This window comes from Giraffa tippelskirchi, chromosome 7 (genome assembly GCF_054371585.1).
Source record: "Giraffa tippelskirchi isolate mGirTip1 chromosome 7, T2T-mGirTip1v1.2.pri, whole genome shotgun sequence".
Classification (NCBI taxonomy): Eukaryota; Metazoa; Chordata; class Mammalia; order Artiodactyla; family Giraffidae; genus Giraffa; species Giraffa tippelskirchi.
Genome location: NC_137281.1, coordinates 142,712,747 through 142,734,294, shown reverse-complemented (window position 1 = coordinate 142,734,294; position 21,548 = coordinate 142,712,747). Strand labels below are relative to the sequence as shown.

The 21,548-nt window shown below is 33.5% G+C and overlaps 1 protein-coding gene across 8 annotated transcripts in view; it reads right to left on the bottom strand.

Moving 5' to 3' along the window:
• The window catches only part of PCNX1 (pecanex 1), a 175,377-nt gene that overhangs the window by 93,993 nt on the left and 59,836 nt on the right, over positions 1-21,548 (bottom strand). For 3 of the 8 annotated variants that reach the window (XM_081508889.1, XM_081508886.1, XM_081508888.1), the window contains exons 7-8: positions 14,428-14,560; positions 8,286-8,470 (exon numbers count right to left, since the gene is read on the bottom strand). The exons of 4 other annotated variants lie outside the window; for them this stretch is intronic. In XM_081508889.1, the coding sequence (XP_081365015.1) occupies positions 8,286-8,470; positions 14,428-14,560 (318 nt within the window). The remainder of the gene's footprint in view (positions 1-8,285; positions 8,471-14,427; positions 14,561-21,548) is intronic. One more of the 8 variants, XM_081508887.1, reaches the window with a different exon arrangement.

Below are 21,548 nucleotides of genomic sequence, written 5' to 3'. Positions count from 1 at the left end.
TTTTTCTGATGGTGATGAGTATTGTGCTCACAATGCTATTTCAATGAATATATTACACTTTTAAGAGAGACGGTCTTGACAAGTTCCAATTTCTTGGATAGCATTCCCCCTTATCATCATGAGAGGCGCCTCAGTGGAGTCTCTGAAGAAACATGAGTTTTCCCCCAGACAGAAATGACTCATTTCACTGCTGCCTACAAGTTCATGGACCTATTTCTCCCTAGACAAGAGGTCAGTGAAGTTTTTCTGTCAGGGGCCACATAGTAAATATTTTAGGCTCTGTGGGCCAGATGGTCACTGGTGCAACAGTTCCAGTCCGTTGTGGGAAAGCAGCCACAGAAAACATGTAACATATTCATTTACTTTTATTTACAGAAACAAGCATCAACCTAGATTTTAGCCTCTAGGCCATAGTTCGCTAATCTCTGTCCTAGGCCAAAAGCCTTAGTCTTATAAAACCTCTTTAACTCTTGTTCTAAATGGAAATCAAGTCACTATGCTACTCATAATTTAAAGTTTCAATACTGAGAACCAGTCCTTCTTCCTAGAATGTACAACACTGTGCTAGGTTTTTAAAGCCGGAGAAGAATAAGAAAAAGGGAGATATGAGGAAAAAGAAGTTAGTTTAGAAGACAGCTTTTGAGTGACTGAGTGCGCGCATGTGCGCGCACGCACACACACACACACGGAATAACTATTGCTTGGTAACAGTGAAAGAGATTTATATACTAGTATATTTTACTGCCGTGGTCACTGTTCTCTAGCTCTGATTTAACAAAACACTGTGTTAAGTAGTGTCGTAATTCATTAAGTGGAATCCCCATATCAGGTGAACTGTCCAGAAGTGAATATACAAGTTCATATTCTGATATAATTTCATCATCTCACATTTCTTTCAAAGGGACAAGTCCTCTTTAGTTTGATAAAATAATCTATAACAATGACATTGATGACATTACAAGTGATTCAGATAAACAAAAAAAGTCACAGACTGGGGAGAAGATATTTGTAACTTGCATCTGATGACTTAGTGGTATCTAAAATATCAGAAGAACTGTTACACATCAATAATAAGACAAACAGCTCAATTTTGAAAGTGAGGAAAAGATTTGGACACACTTTACAGAAGAAGATATATGCATAACTAATAAACCCATCAAAGGATCCTCATCACCCTTAGTCATAAGAGACATGTAGATTTAAACCACAATAAGATACCATTACACACCCATTACGGCTAACACTTAAAAAGCCAACAATAACAAATGTCAGCAAGAATGGGAACAATTGGAACTCTCACACATGCCGGTGGGAATATACAACTACTTTTGAAAACATTTTAGGCATTTTATCCACAACAGCCAACACCTGGATACAACATAAACTTGTCCGTTGACAGATGAATGAATACACAATATACAGGAAGCTCACAGCCACAATATTCATCAACAAGCAACAAACTGCTAACACATGCAACAATATGATGAATCTCTGAAGCATCATGCTAAGTGCAAAACTAAAGACAAAAGGCCACGTAAAATGTGACTGCATTTATACGAACTTCTAGGAGAGGGGAAAACAACGATACAAAGCACGAAGCGGATGCCTGTGGCCAGGAGCAGAGGAGGCATGGACAGCAGCGGGGGCACAATCTTTTGAAGATGGTGAAAACATTCTGTATCTTGATTTCACAGGTGTGCACATCTGTTAAAACTCACAAATTGTACATGTTGAAGGGATACAACTTATCATGCCTAAATTTTATGTCAATAAAGTTGATTTAAAAACAAAGAAGAAAAAAAAAGACGGACCAAGTAAAAGACAAAGTAGATAGATAAGCATGAGATAGCATGTAGTCAGTGAAATTCCCACAAGTAACTAATCAAGGTTTTGGACAGTGAGTGACATTTGTTGCTTTGTTTTGGTGTTTCATTTTAAAAATATGACACATCGAAAGATTGAAAGCAGTATATAAAATGAAGAAAGTTTTCACCCCCAGAAAAAGCCATTGCCAAGAGCAGATTCTAGGTTCTTCTGAACAATTTTTATCTACATTTGCTTACTAAATAGCTGAACTTTTCATGTCTATAACACATACACATCAAGTTCTGAATATTATAGCTATGTTCATCAATAGAGTAATACAGGAGGGGTTCTCTAGTAACAAACATTTAGACTGTTTCAAGTTTTTCAAAAGTATAAGCAATGCTATGATGAATATCCATGTACATACACATCTGCATGTTTGTGAAACCTGTAGATTAAAATATACATGCACTTTTGGTCTATTGTACTAAACTGTCCTCCGAATATGTTCAATCTTTTAGTTGTCTACATTTTCAGACCTTTCCAACAAAGGATATCACTATACATTCAGTAGATGAAAAATATCTTAATCCTATTTTTAATTTGCAACTTTAAAACTTATGAGCAAAGTTGAACTGTTTGCCAATAACTACAAGCCACTTGTAACATTCAACTTTTCTAATAGGTCATGGATCTTTATCTTATTGATTTGAAGTGCTTTTTGTCTCATTGTGGAGCCTGACAGGCTACAATTCATGAGATCTCAAGAGTTAGACTCAACTTAGTGCTATCTTTCTTTCTTTTGTCCCGTGGCAAAGATGAATGACTGACCTCCAGTATTTATGTTGTCCTTACCCCTTTCACAAACAGGACTTTCCCCTCACTGAATTTCAGCTAAGTCTATGTGGGCTTCCCAGGTGGCACAGTGGCAAAGATTCCACCTGCCAATGCAGGAGACACAGATTCAATCTCTGGGTCGAGAAGAGTGTCTGGTGGAGGGCATGGCAACCCGCTCCAGTATTCTTGCCTGGATCCCATGGACAGAAGAGCCTGGCAGGCTACAGCCTATGGGGTTGCAAAAGAGTCAGACACGACTAAGCAACTGAGCACCACCACCACTATGTCTATGTACTTAGAGACCTCTCCCAGCCTCTCTTGCAGCTAGAAGAAAGTGACAGGCACATTTCCCAAGTCACAATCTGAAAGATAAAGGCTAGCTATCCTTGACTTTTTATTTTAGCACCCCTCCTCACCACCCTCCGGTATGGGGGGAAATGTCAACAATTGGAGCAGTCACTATGGACCAGGCAGGGAAGTTGTATGTGGAAGATGAAAAGAACCAACCCATCTCTAGGGACAGCTCCCAACAGACTATTATGAGAGAAATGTACACTTTTCTAATTTCAGTCACTTGATAGGGGAGGACAGGTCTCTCAATTAAAGACTCTACATACATTCTAACTGATGCAACACATAGTAATCAACTTTAATTTAGAATCTTAATGTTAGAAAGCAGTTAATCTAGTGTTTCAGTGAATTCTTTACAACACAGACTGGCAAGAGACGAATCAGCTATCTCAACCAGTTTCTAGAGTAGTTCATGCATCTGAAACTTTTAAAAATAATATGCCAGTCTTTTCACAGTAACCATGATAAACTTCTGAGCATTTCCAGGACATAAAGATTAGAGTAGATGAAATAAAATTTATCTAGGTTTATTTTTAATTTTAATACTTGGGATAAAAAAGACCCTTTCAAACCCTGCCAGATAAAGAGTAAACTAGTACAAGCTTTCCATAAAGCAATTAAGAGTATACATCAAGGTCTCAATAATGTTTTCTCCCCTTGATAGATGATTCCATTTCACTATCTTAAGGAAATAATCACAGCTGCACAGAAGAGTCTGTGTGAAGGATATTCACCAGAGGGTTTATTACAATAGAAAATATCAGAAATCACCCTGAAGACTAACAGTGGGGTCAGTTAACTATTGTAACAAATAATGTTAATAACAGCAATGATTATTTATGTAATTAACTTACTGGTAGGCACTATTCTAATTGCTTTGCATATTTTAATAGATATAATCCTCACCAAAAACCTAAGAAGTATATTACCACCCCCCTTTTGATACATGAGGAAACCGAGGCACAGGGAGAGAAAATAACTTGCCCAAGATCACACAGCTACAGCTAAAAGCGGCAGAGCTTGAATTAGAAGCCAAGAAGTTTGACTCTGGAGTCTACTATTCTGTACTACCTTTCCTGTAGTTTCCAGTGATAAAATATTAGGTAGTCACTTAAAAATAAGTTACAAAACACTAGCATGAATAAATGTTTAAATGTGCTAAAAGAAAAAAGCAAAACTCATACATACATACAGTGTCATAAAAGTTATACAACATCATCTCAGTTCTTTGTTAGAAAAGCATATACATGTATGTATTAAAAAAGGAAAAAATATAAAATGTTAATAGTGACTCTCTTTGAGTGACATGACTGTTGCTGTTTAGTCACTAAGTTGAGTGATAAGATTACAGAATCTTCTTCATTTTATTCTCTAGTAACTTGTATTAGAGCATGATTTTCCCATCCTCATACCAAAAAGTGTAAACAGAATATATCCCCTTAAATTCTTAACACTTTTTCCTTCCAGAGAAAATGAAGGATTTTTACTGTTTCAATAAAAATAAACATTTTACTTTCATTTATACATGTAATACTTTATGTTGCCCTCCCCTGCAAAAACATACAAAAAAGAATTTGTATTAAAAAACAGCAGTAAAGAACAAGATCAAGGTTGTTGCAAAAAAGAATATAACTTTCAGTTTAGATGAATGAAAAAAATCTACTGTGACACAAAAGTATGGACTTCAACGTTCCTTAAAGCCATCTTGACTTTGTATTTATAGTAATGAGAAGTACTTAATGACACAGCCCAAAATGTTAGAGTAGTCTATAATATATATAATTTTTTAACACTAAACAATAAAAATCACTAAAAGTATTATACATCATCTGAGTGCTTTTTAAGTAAAAAATTTAAGAGCCTCCAAATTGTATTTCTCCACACTAATGCACAGTTGCTATAAACTACCTAAGGGCAATAGGGTGTTAGCACATTTCTGTTAAGTCTTTTTCTAGAGCTGATCACAATTTCAAAGTAATAAGTTCTGTAGTAAAGAGGATTATCTCAAGAATACCTTCTTTGTAAATAGTTGTACAGTAATGAAACAAAAGAAAACCTTAGAAAAATCAATGCATTACTCTCTAAATCTCTAATACATTAATGAAATTAAGAAAGTCTTAAATTCAGAGGAACATTACCTATGATATCTACATAGTTATGTCTTGGTAAACATAAAACTCTGTTGTCATTTCTTGCCTAGAACAGCATTTTTATTTTTCACATGAAAATAATTTTATATATACTTCTCAATACTCATCACTACTAATTTCAAACACACACAAAAAAGACATAAATTTTCCTATTTTACCTGATCCTATCTACAACAATTCTTCTGAGATGCTGTGTTATATATATTAAGAGTTTATCAATGATAATAACCTGTTTCATCACTATATCAATTTACTAGTTCTATGTTACAAGTGGAAGCCAGGATTAACATAAAAACTGAGTCTCTTCTGTGACTTACCTGGGTAATACACAAAACCTTGTTTTATTTAGTAAAATTGCAGTTTCAAACTTTAGTATGAAATCAACCACAAATAAGTTAAATCCAACAAAAGGATCATAAAAAGAAAATTAACCTTTAGGAAGCATTGTTTTCTTTTTTTAAAAAAAGGACAATATGTTACATCGAAAGATTTGATAAATTCTTTGCTGGTAATTTTCAAAGATTATAACTTTAAAACTTATCCATCACTCATATAATTAAACAAAGTTTGCATGGAAATTGATTCTATAAATAAGAAAGGAAACAATTAAATTAGTCAGACCAGGTTCTAAATTATACACTTAAGATTCAGTTTTTAAAATTAATTATGATGAACAACTATGCCTCCTGAAAATGGATGAGGAAAATGTATTTTTCTCTGCTGAATAAGCTACTAATAAAACATACAATGCCATATCCAGTGCTACCTGATAGTCTTGAAATGCTTGTTAAAATGCAACAGAAAAATAAGGATTCTCAGGGTGTAGTAGAGGAAATGCATGTCGTCAATTATTATGACATCACAGAGTAAAAATGTCAAAAACACATTTAAGGAAAACTACCTAGGCTTGGAATTAAACAATGCTTGACTGCAAGTTCCTTTAATTGAAAAAGGCAAATATCCCTCACTTTAAAAAGTAAACACACAATTACAACATATACATGAATACACATACAAATATTTATATGTACTCAAACATATATATAAATATATATATGAGTGTATATATGTATGTTTCAGTATGTGTGTGTGAGTTATATAAATATATTATGCATATATAAAAATTTTAAACATGTAAAAATTATACATTTAAAATTTTCAGCTGAAGAAGCTTAAGTTTGGAAGGGAGCAATTATTTGTAAGTATTCCATACTTTCAGGGAACAACATGGCTAACGTTAACATATTTGAGTATACAGTATCCCAATTCACTCATGTAAAATTATTTTACTACTGTTAATTAAAATCACGTTGAAGATTAAACTATGCAACAAAAATATTCTAGTGGAATACATTATAAAAATCAGTATATCTGTCAGTTCCCTCAACTTCAGCTGCAAGTTCATTTTTAGAGTCTTTTCTTAGTCAACCTTACGTGCTATGAAACGAATGGATATACACTGTCCACTGACTGTGTATTTTGTACTAATTATTACTAAGTGTTCAATTTGACAACACCCAACTACAAGAGGGGCCAAGAACTATCAGAAAGCAGTTAAAACAAAAGATAAAATCCAAATTTTAAGTGAATGTTCTGAATATTCACCAGTAGATGCTAAGTTGATATGTATATATTCTCAATTATCTGTGAATATGATTGCTTGCTTAGCAAGTTTTTTGAGCAAATTAAGAATTTTTACAGAGGAAAATCACCTACTAGTTCAATTTATTCTTCATTTGACAAAAGTTTAAAAACCCAAAATGAACCAAATCTAAGCTTAGTTAATCTACTACCAAATGACCAATGGACAGTGGTGATAGTAACTGTAATTGCACAGGTACAAATCGACAAGTCCTCCAAACATAGGAACTTTGAGTTAACCCAAGAGAAATGTCAATAAAAAGATACTATTTACTCAATATATTTGCAACTAAGTCAAAGCAGCTAACTAAACTGAAGTCTACCTTACTCTCTCAGACAGACTCCCTGCCTTCTTCAAATGACAAACTCCCAAGCATAAGCACTCTAAAATTAAAATGTCTTAATTCCTTCTCATTTTATTTAGAAATCACCATAGGTTCTAATGTATAAATATCTTAGATATCATTTTCAACTTTCTATAAAATTTGCTAAAGGTGATGATTTTCATCAATATGCATATCTAGTACTTACTAATTTTCTCTGTAACTTAACAGTTTTTACAAAACAGAAAAAGAGTCAATAAACAGCATATGAAATTTTTTATACCTAATTTGGGCACCCTCTACCAATTGTATCCTTCTAGTCAAAGCATCAGCTAGATTACCTTCTTTATAAATGAAAGACAGTTATAACATGGAGAAACAAAATCAGAGTAAGCAAATAAAATACTTTGAAATGTATATTTCTGAATAACAAGATTTTCTTCCATTGCTACTAATCTGCATTTTGAGCACAAGAAAGCTGAACTGGAGAGAGAAATAGAAAACAAACTAGTATAAAATACTGTTTCTCTAACACATTACTGAGGCTTTCAACTCTACCACCCCCCTGAGATTTAACTGTTTAATAACTTATACTTTCTATTTATAGATGTATTAACAGGAAAAAAGAAAAAATCTTATAAAGTTATTTGATTTGAATAGAGAGCCATGATGTTCTCAAGGTACTGGATTTAGAATTACATTAAGTCCTACTTCAGGTGACAGACACTGAAATAAAACGTAGAATATCTAAAAGAAAGACTATATAGTAATAGGCCATTAGAAAGTATTTTCACCTTCCCTACAGCAGAGAATTCAGAGAAATGAAGGTTCAATCAAAATAATTTTTAAAAACTCAACATTTCACCACATGGTACAAATACCAAGAAATAGCAAAACTGCCCAAATCATTACAAGAGGACAGTAAAGTGTGAACATTTACTGATACTTTACTTATTAACAGACATGCTCGGAAGAAAATGAAGAGTATGAATTGAGAGAAACAGAAAAGGTAAAAGCAAAAGTCAAATTTTCCTTATACACAGGGCAAATCCTGTAAAAAGTACTCTTATGCATAGTTCCAAAATGAAGCTATCTCAGGAAAGAACTGTAATCATTGTTACCCATTATCTGCTATATTCAAGTCTTACGTCACCAAGATTACATAAGGCCTGCATACCAAGTTCATCGTGCAAACTGCTGCCGCCTACAGCAGATGCATTGTCATGTGGTGCTTCTAAGTGGACACTCCCATTTCTCACCAGCAAGGAGGCACTAGCACTGAGCACTGCAGCCTGGGAAGGGGGGCGGGACTGGACTCTGACCTGGGCTGTGGACTGCTGGCCTTGCTGACCATCTTGAAGGCTAGGAAAAAACATGGATGGGGGAGACATTACAGGGAAGAAAAGAGAAAACAATAGCTAGAAGTCAATACAGAAAACTAATTTTTAAAAAAAGGTTTCAATGTAACCTAAGAAAGAGCCAACAAACTTTGTAAAATATGCAGATTATACTGCTGGCTTGAAATTTCTGGTTTTTTGAAATCTGATTCATGGTGATAAACACAGAAAAAAATTCAATGTATATGCAGAGCAACCAATCTGTAACATCTTTCCAACTCAAGTCAACAAAGTTCTAGTATAAGGAAAAAAGAAAGCAACAAAGAAGAGTCACAAGTACATTAAATACATATAGGCTATAGCTGGTCCCTCATAAATAATACCTATTTTTAAGTTCAATTTTTAAGTTCAATATGCACTTTTATTTATAACCTTCATACAGTTATTCTAGAATTGTTCTTTCAAATATTCTGGCATCTGAAATTCACAATAAAACAAAATTTCTATGCACTTGAAAACCAAAGAATCTTTATCAAATGTAACCAAGATAACAATTCTGAATCAAAAGAAAATCACAAACTAGTGAAGAAAACCAGAATTAAAAAAAAAAAAAAAATTGATTCAACCAAGTGAAATAAAGATGACTGCTGAGATGCTACAAGAAATATATTAAATATTTTTTCTATGAAAAGCCTACATATTTCTAAAATAAGGTCACAGGCTTTATATACAGGTGTTAGTTAACAGTAATTATGTTCCCTTAGTGAATTTCAATCTTATCTTTCCCAATTTATACTCAAGTTTCATTACAAGAATCCATCATTTTAGAAAACTTTAAAAATAATTTAGAAGCCAGTAATTGTTCAAGGAATATTAGTCTTTTCAAAATTTTATAAAAATTTAAAAATATTTAGTATCTCATGATTATAAAATTATTAAAATTATCTAAATTTTATAATTTTGATAATTTAATTATCTAAAAAGTAGATAAAATTAAGAAACTATTATATTCTTAACTCATTTTTAATTTTTACATACTTATTTTAAAACACTAAGAACTTAAATTTTCTTAGTATAACACTCAAATTTAAACTGATGAAACTAATGAGAACACTTTAATTATACATTATCTTCTACATGATGTTCAATGCAACTCTGCACTGTTATTAAAATTATTAGAACTTTTAGGAATTAAAAGAAGAATGCTACTAACAACAGCCTTATGCAGTATCATTTTCATGAATATCAACTTCTCTCTAATCCTTTGAATTAAAAGGAGTGCTTTCTCTGATGTGTATAAGAAGACAAACTAATCTGCTATAGACTGGGAAGAGAGCTAAATTTGAAGTACAATTGAGCATCAAACAACATGGGGGACAGGGCACCAAATCTCAGCAGAGTTGAAAATCCATGTATAACTTACGGTGCCCCTCCTTATCCAAAGATTCAACCAACGACGGATCATGTCATTCTGTACTATTTATTATTGAAAATACCCACGTGTAATTGAACCCATGCACTTCAAGCCCATGTTGTTTAAGGGTCAACTGTAACCACGAAATAAAAAGCAAAAATACTGCATACATGCTTAAAGCTGTTGTTATGGCAGTAGAACACACTCTGGAACTATACTGTCTAAAACAGTAGCCATATGTGACTAAAGTAACTAAAATGTTCGCTCCTCAATCATGCTAACCATATTTCAAGTGCTTAAGAGACATGTAACATAGATAGTGGCTACCACAGCTACCAGGGCAGGCCAAAGCTAGTAGTCAGTGTTTACCATACTGGATAGTGCAGATTATAGACTATTTCCACCACCACAGAAAGTTCTATTAATCACCATTGCCTGAAACATTCATGTTTTCAGGCCTCTTTTAGAGCCAATAAAAACTATATACTCTAAGCAGCGCACAGGAATGTATGCAACATATAAAAAGATCAAGTCTACAAAGACTTGTCAACGCTCACTGGCACTAACTTTTTAAGTCATAACTTTAAAGGTATTCACTTAATAATGTCTTCAGAGTAGAATCTTTGTACAATAGAAATAAATCAAGAGGTGATCTTGAGAACTAATAAACTACTAAAATGTTTGTTTCTTATGTACATAAACAGTAAGTCTGTCCTTGGAAGCCATCTAAACTTATCCATAAACTTTACCAAAATGACCAAATTTCACAAGGGAAAAATTTTTCAGCTCAAGTATGATGATCTTTCAGATTCAGAAGGTAAAATATGAAAATTTATGTGTGTGTATATATACATACACTCACATACATAAACATATATATATGCTCAGCAAATTTTTCCATCGATTTTTTCAATTAAAATCATAAACAAAGGTGCTCTATGGCAGTTAGATATATTCTAGAGTGAGTGTATTGAGAATACACTCATCTTCAACATATTCATATATATAAAAGGTTTTCAAAGTACTAGGCAATGTATGAAAATCAACTCCAGAACAAAGAAAATTAGCCAAAATCTATGCAGTTATAAATGTCAAGTTTCTGAACATCAAAAGCGAGACAAAAAATGTTTATGTCCCTTCAATTAGAAAAAGCCTACTATTTTTGCACAAATTGCCAAGCTATTCCTGGAGGGTTGTATTTCACCTTAAACTAATAACTGATAAAAATTAATCTTTTCTATAATACCAATTATATATCAAAACTACCAGTTTCAGAAAAGATAGCAACTATTTCACAATGCGGCACAAGATAGAAATTTAGGTTTCTAAACTATCGGCTATCAGTAGCATCACTGACATGTTATCCTACTAATTAATTAGCTTTCCTAATTTAAATGATAAAAAAAAATATAATAGGTCTTGGTCTTTCCTTCCTCTGCAGCACTTATTTAGTATGTAACATATTCTGCCATGTGCTGTTTTTATCTGTGCATGTATCTTTCCATCTAAGCAAACTGAGTATGATTACATTACTGCTATGGATTTCCAGATTTCAGAAAGTATTCAGTGTCTTGAATATAGTACACAAACATAAGTATTTGGTGTATTCATTTCTGAGTACCAAAAATGATATGAATTTCCAATTACAGACTCAGTTATAATTATAACCTTATTTGATTACAGGTCTTTCACTCTATTTTAAAAATAAATCTAACTATATAGTAAAGCTTTTTTCCCTTCCCCAAATGCACTGATGGTTTCCTTTCATTCCAGTCTATTAACTAGAGTTCTAAAAGATACCACATCTAGGCTGATAAACACAGAACTAACTCTTAATATTAGTAATACAGAATCTTTAAATATTCATCTGTTTTCTGTTTCTGAAAACAGATAGTAACTGGGAAGAACCAGTAAGAGCCTACAAGGTTAATTAAAAAAAAAAAAAACCTTTAAAAATAATTCTAAAATAGGATATTCTAACTAGCATAAAAAATACATGCAAATTCTCTTTGTGAGGAAATGGATCCTTGGATCCACTCCCAATCCTTGGATACATATTTTTTATTATAAAGTTGCTTTTTAGACTGTTGATTACTTACACTATTTATTAAATTTTAAAATAAGTTAATATATTTTACTGGTATCTACAGAATAATTAAACTATTATCATACCTATTTCGTTTCTTTCTGACAAGTTTTTCAAAACCATGCTATCTTATATTTAAAGATAAGATTATTATATAACTCACACTGACAATATCACTATAGTTTACCTGAATATTTCTGCAATTAAAAAAAATATGATTTTTATTAAATTGGCATTTCTCCTAATTCATCACAGCTAAATTTTATCTTATTTTATTCATGAAGTAGTCGGCCTCCTTAAGATACACATAATCTTTGCACTGGAAATATCATGGAACCTTAACACAATTTACACGCTGACTGACTATTGGAAGACTACTTCCCAAAAATCCTAAAGTGAGCCCTTTACAAATGAACAGCTCACACCATATCCTCATTTGAATGGTGATGTGTTTAAAATGTTTAAAAAAAAACCTGGAGAAATCCTATGTGGTTGTCTGGAGTTAGCACAGTTCTTTAATATTCCACCAGGCAGAGAAAACAAAATTGCCTACATTTGTTTAGTGAGTGAGATCCAAAGAATGAAAGAATTTATAAAGACTAAAAAGAGAACGTTAAAAAAAAAGGATTAAGAAATATCAACATGGAGTGAGAAGATAAGCAAAGAATATGTTTATGGCAAGTATTATTCAAGAGGAAAAAAGAAGAGGTTAGAAAACACAAAATAAAAAACATAAAATGAAATGGTGAATTCTTTCTGCAGGTTGGAACTACACACCCTAAATCCATTAGCAAAAAAAGTTACTTCAGGGAGCAAAGGAAATAGAAAAGGAGGGCTCACTAAAAGCAAAGGCACTCAGAAAAGATTTCTAGACCAAATGTTTCTTTTAAATGGTTGCCTTCTCATTTTTCTATTTTAAATACTGGTTTAAATAAGCCATACTGCATATTGTAAATGACGTATTACTGCAGAATTAATCAGGCACATGATCTATGAAAGATGAAGCTCCTGATTGTAATGTAAAACTCAGAAAAATAATCATTTTAAATACCAAGGGAAATATACAATAAAATAGTAATTTAAAAAGTAAGGATTTTGCTACTTTCAGGAACCAGATTTTAACAAGGGAAGAGATTTATCTCTTCAAACCTACCATGCATTCAACAGCAGTTATTTCATCAAATGTTTTTCCTTTTGAATTTCAAAATATAGGAAAATAACTTGGGTAATGGAGCCTTTAGATAGATGCAGAGATTAATAAAAACGTATGGTATAATAACATCCCCAGGGAAGGGAACAGCTACCCACTCCAGTATTCTTGCCTAGGGAATTCTATGGACAGAGGAGCCTGGTGGGCTACAATCTATGGGGTCGCAAAGAGTCAGACAGGACTGAGAGGCTTTTACTTTCACTATAACAACATACACATGGTTTAATAAATAAGCAAACACATATTTTCATCCATATTTGTATTTTTAAAATAGGGGGTTTTTTTGTATCTCTGATTCAACCCACAGACTCATTATATCTGACATAATTAAGGATAAAAAAAGCTTAAGAATTTCAATAAAAATTCACTCCCAAGATTATAAAGAAGCTTTCTTACTTAGGAACAGTGGTAAAAATAAAAATGCTTTTGTTCAGCATATAGAGGTTGAAAAATTCAACAAATATGTACACACAAATACATATACATTGTGTATATGTATCACCAATTGACCATGAAAGTCACTTAGTCGTGTCTGACTTTTTGCAGCCCCATGGATTGTAGCCTGCCAGACTTCTGTCCACGAAATTCTCCAGACGAGAGTACTGGAGGAGGGTGCCATTTCCTTCTCCAGGGGATCTTCCTGACCCAGGGATCAAACCCAGGTCTCTTGCATTGGCAGACAGATTCTTTACCATCTGAGCCACCAGGGAAGTCCTCAGTCGACCATACATTACCAAAAATCAAATATTCTAGTTCTGCATCATTTACTAAGTCCTAGTGATTAACTTTCAAGCAATGCAAAATAAAATATACCATATTTTAATGAAATAAAATAATCAAACTGGTTTATCAAGCTGATATCCTCAATAAGCTCATCTCTCAGTCCATATTTGCTCATGTTGAACACTGTTCAAGGTGTTGGGGAAAGATATTGAATTAATTACTAATTTGGAATAGGAAAAAAATAAAAAGCTAACTTTAGGCCTCTATTTACATTTATATAACTGCCCTAAAAACAATTTTCATGATTTAAAACTGGCTAAACCAATCTGATCATTTTGTTTAAATAATGCAACATAAGACATGCATGGTGCATTAGCAATAAGCTCACAGTCACATGCAGAGAAAGTCTAAAGAAGCTCAAAGATATAGAGAAACTGGAAGAAAAAGAAAAACAAAACTATTTAATAAATGCTTTCTTCAGACTGACAAAACAGGTTAGAGGTCTGTTACAATGCATGCTAAGCTTGGTGGAATTTTAAAATGCCATACCTTAGGGGTGATCCGATGAGCAATGTAGGAGGGGTAGGGTTACTCCCTGCATTGTGCCGGCGCCGTACTGCCTGGCGCCTAAATGTGCTGCGTTCACGGCGAAATGACACCGTCTCCTCGCTGGCCTGTGCTGCTGCATCAAGACAGACTTAGGTCAAACAGAAGACTAGGTCGGAGATGTAAATAGCAGCTGAGCCTGTCCTCCCCGATACAACAGATTAACAGTGAACCTATGAAAACCTTTGGTTCAGTTAGTCAGGTTCCCTTTACTTTGAGGGTGAAAAGTTAGGGACTACACCTTTTGCTATAGATAATTGTTTCTTTAAAAATGCTTCTGATTATCCGGCCTCACCCTCTTCTCTTCAACCTCAATTTTCTATTTTAAGATCTCTGTTATTTTCAATCTTTTTCTAAAAGTCTTATTTATAAAGTCCCATATTCCTCTATTAGCCCTTTAAGTCAGCCTTAAAAGTACCGTATGTATTATATTGGTTAGTTCTGAATAATGGGAAAGGGGCATTAGTTTCTTCCTTTCATGAAGACAGTAAAAGCAGCAATGATAGTACTTGTGATGACAGGAGTCAAGCAGTGCATTTATCTGACACTACCCTGTGCCACAATTTTGGCAGCATTAAATGAAACAGTTGACTACTAAGCTGCACTAGTTTTTTAAATGCTCAATTCAAGGTAGCATGAGTGTATGTTAAGCTGCAGTTTGCTGTCAAACTTTATTCAACTTCATGCCCCTACACTGGTTCCCTCAACACTAGGAAGCAAACATGAACAAAACATCAGCAAAAAAATTAGAAACCCATAGCTTAATCTAAAAGCAATACAGCAACAAACTAAAACCAAATATATAACAATGAGAAAATAAAAACTAAGGCTAAACAGAATTACATAAAATTTTACAGAACCATGATTGATTTGGATTTCTAAAGCAAAATGATGTTTATCCATTTGACTCTTAAACAACTGTTGTCTATGGTGATCTAATTATTTTAAGAATCATTTTGAGAAAGGGCATTTTGATGCTAAATAAGAAGAAAGACAACTTGGCCCGTAAAACATCTTTTTTAAAAAACAACAAATGAAAATTCCTTTTCATTTGAAAAAGATGAGGTGGATTACAAAATCAACAGTGTTGTATTTGGACTTCAGTTCTATGACAAGCCTTATTGACATTTTAAAGGCTTTATTAATTCTCATTACTATTCTGCTCAGCAATGGCAATCTCCATCATTTTAAATGTTTATTTTAATAAAGTTTTCTTTTAAATGTTTACATTTTTATCCCTTCCCCAATGAATGTTCTTTGCATAATTAATTCATTATAATTAGGAATATATGGGTTACCCCCAGAAGGCATGGACTTCTCTATCTTCAGGCAATGCTTCTTTTATTAAAGGGATGACAAGCACAGAATTACTTCACCCACTTGGCGAACTTCTTCCAGTAAGAAGTGTTAAGTCACAAATTACAGGTCAATAATTTACATTATTACTTTCTTTTTCAGCGCACACATTCCAGTGACATTACAAGCCAGACAATTAAATCAGAATTAAACTTTGGGGCTTTGAATCCAAATCAAACTTGACTCCTGGAGCTAATAGTTCTTTTCTTTCTCCGGTTTTATTGTGATACAATGAAAATTCCTTTAATGTGAAAAAAGCTGTTTCTTGTGATGCAGAAGCTCATGTATACAAAAATTATATATGACCTGTGAGAACAAATTAAACTTAAAATTAAAAGTTCGATTTACCAGATTCATGAACCACATTTCAAACGCTCCAGAGCTGCATATGGCCAGTGACCACCTTTACTGAACAGTACAGATAAAGACATTTCGATCACCATAGAAAGCGGTATTGGGCAGTGCTGATCTAGAAAGTCAAGAATCTGTCACTATAACCTATAAAGCATACTGTGTGCTTTACCTATCCCTGACAACTAAGACCTCAACAAAGGAAATAGTAACCAGCACTTAACAACTTAACTACCACCAACAACCAGCCCTGTCACTATGAAGAAAACTAATACTGGCAGGGCAGTCACTGGATGAAGGATAAAACCAAGGAAACAAACATGCTACGTGAAAGAAGAAATGGGAGATTAATGAGTGACCTGTATATCTGTTAATGGTTCTCAGATGTCAGTAAGAACTTGGGTTATAAAATTTTAAGTCACTGTTTTAAACCTCAATTCAAGACTTATTTTTTGAAATTATATTGAAGATTTCTATTGTATTATTGCAATAAATTATTGCTCAATTTACAGGTCAGTTCACTTAAACATTCTCACTAATTTAAGAGCTTGTTTCAACCAAAATAACAGTTAAATTCATCCAGATAGAATTTATAGAGAATAATTTAATCCATAAAATGTACTAAAATTATTCAGAAGTATTTGAAAAAAGCAATCCATGATCATGGAATAGTGAGAACAGAAGAAGGCAAATAAGAAACAGTTTTCTTGTCTATCTTCCTTCTACTGAGGACTTAATGAAGTTAATTTTAAATATAAGCTAGTTATTCCATAATACTGGGACAAAAAGACAAAACTACAGTGTCCCTTTGTAGTCAATATATTCTTTGGTTTCTCCAGAAAACACTTTTTTTCTATTAACATACTATTTATATTTGTTATCTGCAAAATAACTATTAACACTTAATAAAACAGTTTTAGAAACATTATCAAGATAAAATTTTAGACATACATAGGACAACATATTAAAATGGAGTTATGATTGCTGCCTATTTCACCCTCTGTCATCCTCTTTAATATTCAGGGCATAAATATCTAATGATAAAAGAATATCCAGTGTTTATTAGAGTTGTCTAAAGCTTAAAATAACTTACTCTAAGTACATTCAGTCACATAAGTATGGCTTTACTTGATGAAAATTCACTTTCACAATCCAACTACAAAAAGCTCTTTCTGAATCCTTTAACTTTATAAACAGAAAGAAAACAAAAAAATCTTTTAACTAGGGGACCAGAGAAGGAGAAAGAAAACACTTTACTGCTTAAAACTCAGTATCCCCGGTAAAGAACAAAATTAGTAAGAGTATAAAATTCAAAGAGTAAAAATCGAGCACTCTAGGTACAACCAGAAACACATGGTAGGAGGTCATGAACTGCAGGGGTGAACTGTCTGTCCAAGGACATCATAATACCATAACTTAACGCTGTACTGCAGGACAACTCACTAATAAACAGGTATGTGACTAAGGAAAGTCACATTTTATTAGAAAGTTATATTTTATTTAGTCTGTACTGAGAAGAAAGCTTGGGCATACAAAACCACATCAAAGAGTGTTCATTAGATGTAATAAATAGGTAGGTAGGTAAAAGAGAAAAAAAATCACAACCATTCAACTGATTCAAAGGCCATGAATGACAAGACAGATATAAAATACTTTCAAGGACATTTATTTAGACAAATGTGAATTCAACATTTTTTTAAAATATGAGAGTCTTGACTTTTTAATTATTTCTTTGTATTAAAAAGATTTCAAGAAACTGAATTACTATCTAAGTTGAAGAGAGAACTTCAGATAATTTAGTTCTACTTCTGGAGTAGTGATATAATCATTCAATTAAATAAACATTTACTGAGCACCTAATGGCAATTCACACACAAGGCACAGATATACTAAGACATTTTCAACAGCTGTGGTCTGATCTATTCCTAAAGATCACAAAGAAAACAAAATATACACCTCCCACCTGAGTTACTTCCCATTTATCTCAATGAGTTAAGGAAAATCCTACACACTCAATTTATTAACTTCTTTAACGTAGCATTTTTTTTAATATGAGGGTATTAAAAGAATAGATCATCAGTTTGTTTTACTATGTAAATGAAAACGGAGAAAGCATTAAAAAAAGCACTAATATGGGACTTCCCCAGCAGTCCAGTGGTTAAGACTTTGTCTTCCAATGCAGGGGTTGTGGGTTCAATCCCTGGTCAGGGAGCTAGGATCCCACATGCATGCAGGCCAAGAAACCGAAACATTTTTAAGTGGAAGCAATTAAAAAAAAAAAAACAAACCAAAAACAAAAATGGAAGCAAAGTTGTAACAAATCCAATAAAAACTAAAAAAAAGCACTAATATACTTTCAGGAGGACTGGGATGGCACAAAAGAGCACGATTTGGTGAGGTAGACGGTGAAGGTTTTGTATCTCAACAATTGGAAAGTTATGAGCAAAGATACATATAGAAAAAAATGCCACTTAAAAATGATGTGAATCATTCAGCTGATTACTTGAAGGATTCATATGTAGTTTGTTACTTTCTAGTCATTACATACTGCTAAAGCTGGTCTCTTGTAATAGCTTAATCACTATTAAATGAATAAAAATTTAGAAGAAACTGCTCAAGAAAGGTGTTGTTTTCAATGGGGAGTGCCTATTGTAGGAAAAAGGAGTAAATTTGGGAAGGTCATGAAAATAAAAATGTGTTTTGGTACCACAAATAGATCACAAGCAAGCGATATGAAACATAAACATACACACATTTCAGAAAATTAAATATATAGGCAAATATTCTGAAATACACTGAAATATTCTTCAAGGTAAAAAATTATTTTACTTAATAAATAAGTTACTATATGACAAAATGCACATTCAAAGAATTCTTTTAAAGGAAATATTCCAGTCTAGCCATGAAATCCATTTTTTCCTTTTCTTACTTTCCATGTCAGTCAAGAATGATGCAAAGATTTTGTTTTAACATAGAAACAAATGCTTATAAGCATCATTTTCTGGGAGGCCAAAGAACAAGAATCTACTGCACAATTTCTAAGCATTCATTCTGAATTAAAATAATTTCTATCTATGAAAACATTTTAAAAGCCTGCATTATTCTTTGACCCATAAACCAGCAACAATAGCAAACAACAACAAAATTATTAGCTGTATCGAGAATTTGCATATCCTTATCGATACTTTCCATAATCCCAGGCAGTCAATCAAATACAGTTTGGTAGACAAAATTAAATGATACTCTTGGAGTCATTATCACACAGAACAGTTCCTAAAAGATAGAGTTTAAGGATTACTTACTTTCATAGGTGGTTCCTACTCTTTTTTTTATCCTTTGTGAATGGTCTGACAGACCATCTCTCCTGGAAAACCGCACTCAGAAACATTTTTGAATATATCTTCAGGAGATACACCTAATAAGGCGTCTAGTGAAGAATATATATTTGAAGTGACATATTTAAAATGGAAAACTTCCTTACAAATGATTGAAAGGCATCAGTGTCTTAGTTTTCATAATAAATATACAAAGAAGTTTTATACATGGAAGCTTGTTAAGAGTCTGATCATTAACTGTGAGACGACCTGAACAGTTTACTACTACTGGTTTACAATTGAGGAAATTGAGACAGGTTTAATGGCTTGCCGGACTATCCAGTTAGTAATTAGAGATGGCATTAAAATGTAACTGTTTGATTCCTTATACAGATGTTACTGGTATTAGAAAGAAGGGGCTGATCAGGGGAATTTGATATATAATCCTTATTTGCCTCATCAATAAAATGCCTCTTCTCTTAACACTTTTTAAGAGAAGATAATTTTTCCAAGTAACTGAAGGATTCGGCTGAAAGTGAAGAAGAACTAAAGAGCCTCTTGATGAAAGTGAAAGAGGAGAGTGAAAAAGTTGGCTTAAAGCTCAATGTTCAGAAAACTAAGATCATGGCATCTGGTCCCATCACTTCATGGGAAATAGATGGAGAAACAGTGTCAGACTTTACCTTTTTGGGCTCCAAAATCACTGCTGATGGTGACTGCAGCCATGAAATTAAAAGATGCTTACTCGTTGGAAGGAAGGTTATGACCAACCTAGACAGCATATTTACAAGCAGAGACATCACTTTGCCAACAAAGGCCTGTCTAGTCAAGGTTATGGTTTTTCCAGTGGTCATGTATGGATGTGAGAGTTGGACGGTGAAGAAAGCTGAACACCGAAGAATTGATGCTTTTGAACTGTGGTGCTGGAGAAGACTCTTGAGAGTCCCTTGGACTGCAAGGAGATCCAACCAGTCCATCCTAAAGGAGATCAGTCCTGGGAGTTCATTGGAAGGACTGATGCTGAAGCTGAAACTCCAATACTTTGTCCACCTCATGCGAAGAGCTGACTCACTGGAAAAGACCCTAATGCTGGGAAGGACTGGGGGCAGGAGGAGAAGGGGACAACAGAGGATGAGATGGTTGGATGGCGTCACTGACTAGATGGACATGTGTTTGGGTAAACTCCGGGAGTTGGTGATGGACAGGGAGGCCTGGTGTGCTGTGATTCATGGGGTCGGAAAGAATTGGACATGACTGAGCGACTGAACTGAACTGAAGGATCCAAACCTGTTTATTACATCTAACGAACACCCTCTGAGGTGGTTTTATATGCCCAAGCTTTCTTCTCAGTTCAGACTAAATAAAATATAAACTTTCCTTAGTCACATACCCATTTACTAGTGAGTTATACTGCAATACAGCATTAAGTTATGGTATTATGATGTCCTTGAAGAAACAGTTCACCCTTGCAGTTAATGACCTCCTACCATGAGTTTCTGGCACTGGTTCATATGGTTATTCCAGCTTCTGTAGAGGCAGCAGTGCATTTCTTCTGCTGCCATCAGTTTTAGCCTCGACAGGCACCCCTCCCTTTCTATTTATTTTCTTCTTCTAACTTCCCATGTGAACTGGGAAATGAGAAAATTAAATCTATTAGAATTTAGAGTCCCTCTATTCAGTAAAATACAAAAGCTTTAATTCACATATTCTTTTTTGGTTCAGTGGTCTCTGTCTTTTCTTTCAGTGATACTTAGGATCAAATTTATATGTATGGTACAAACCCTCATAAACTGTCGTCAAGAAAATTTGGCTTTTCTTTATATAGTGACAATCCCTTGACAGACAACTATCACTGGTTCCCAACACAAAAATATTATAACAGGATCTTATTTCATGCTTACAGAACCCAACTATTACATTTAAAATAATTTTCTCAAAGAGAAAAACGGAGGTTAAGAAATTGAGGAAAAAAATACAAATAATGGAATGAACATAAATCTTTCTATTCTGATCGTTCTTCACAGTCTGTTGAATCAGGCAGTA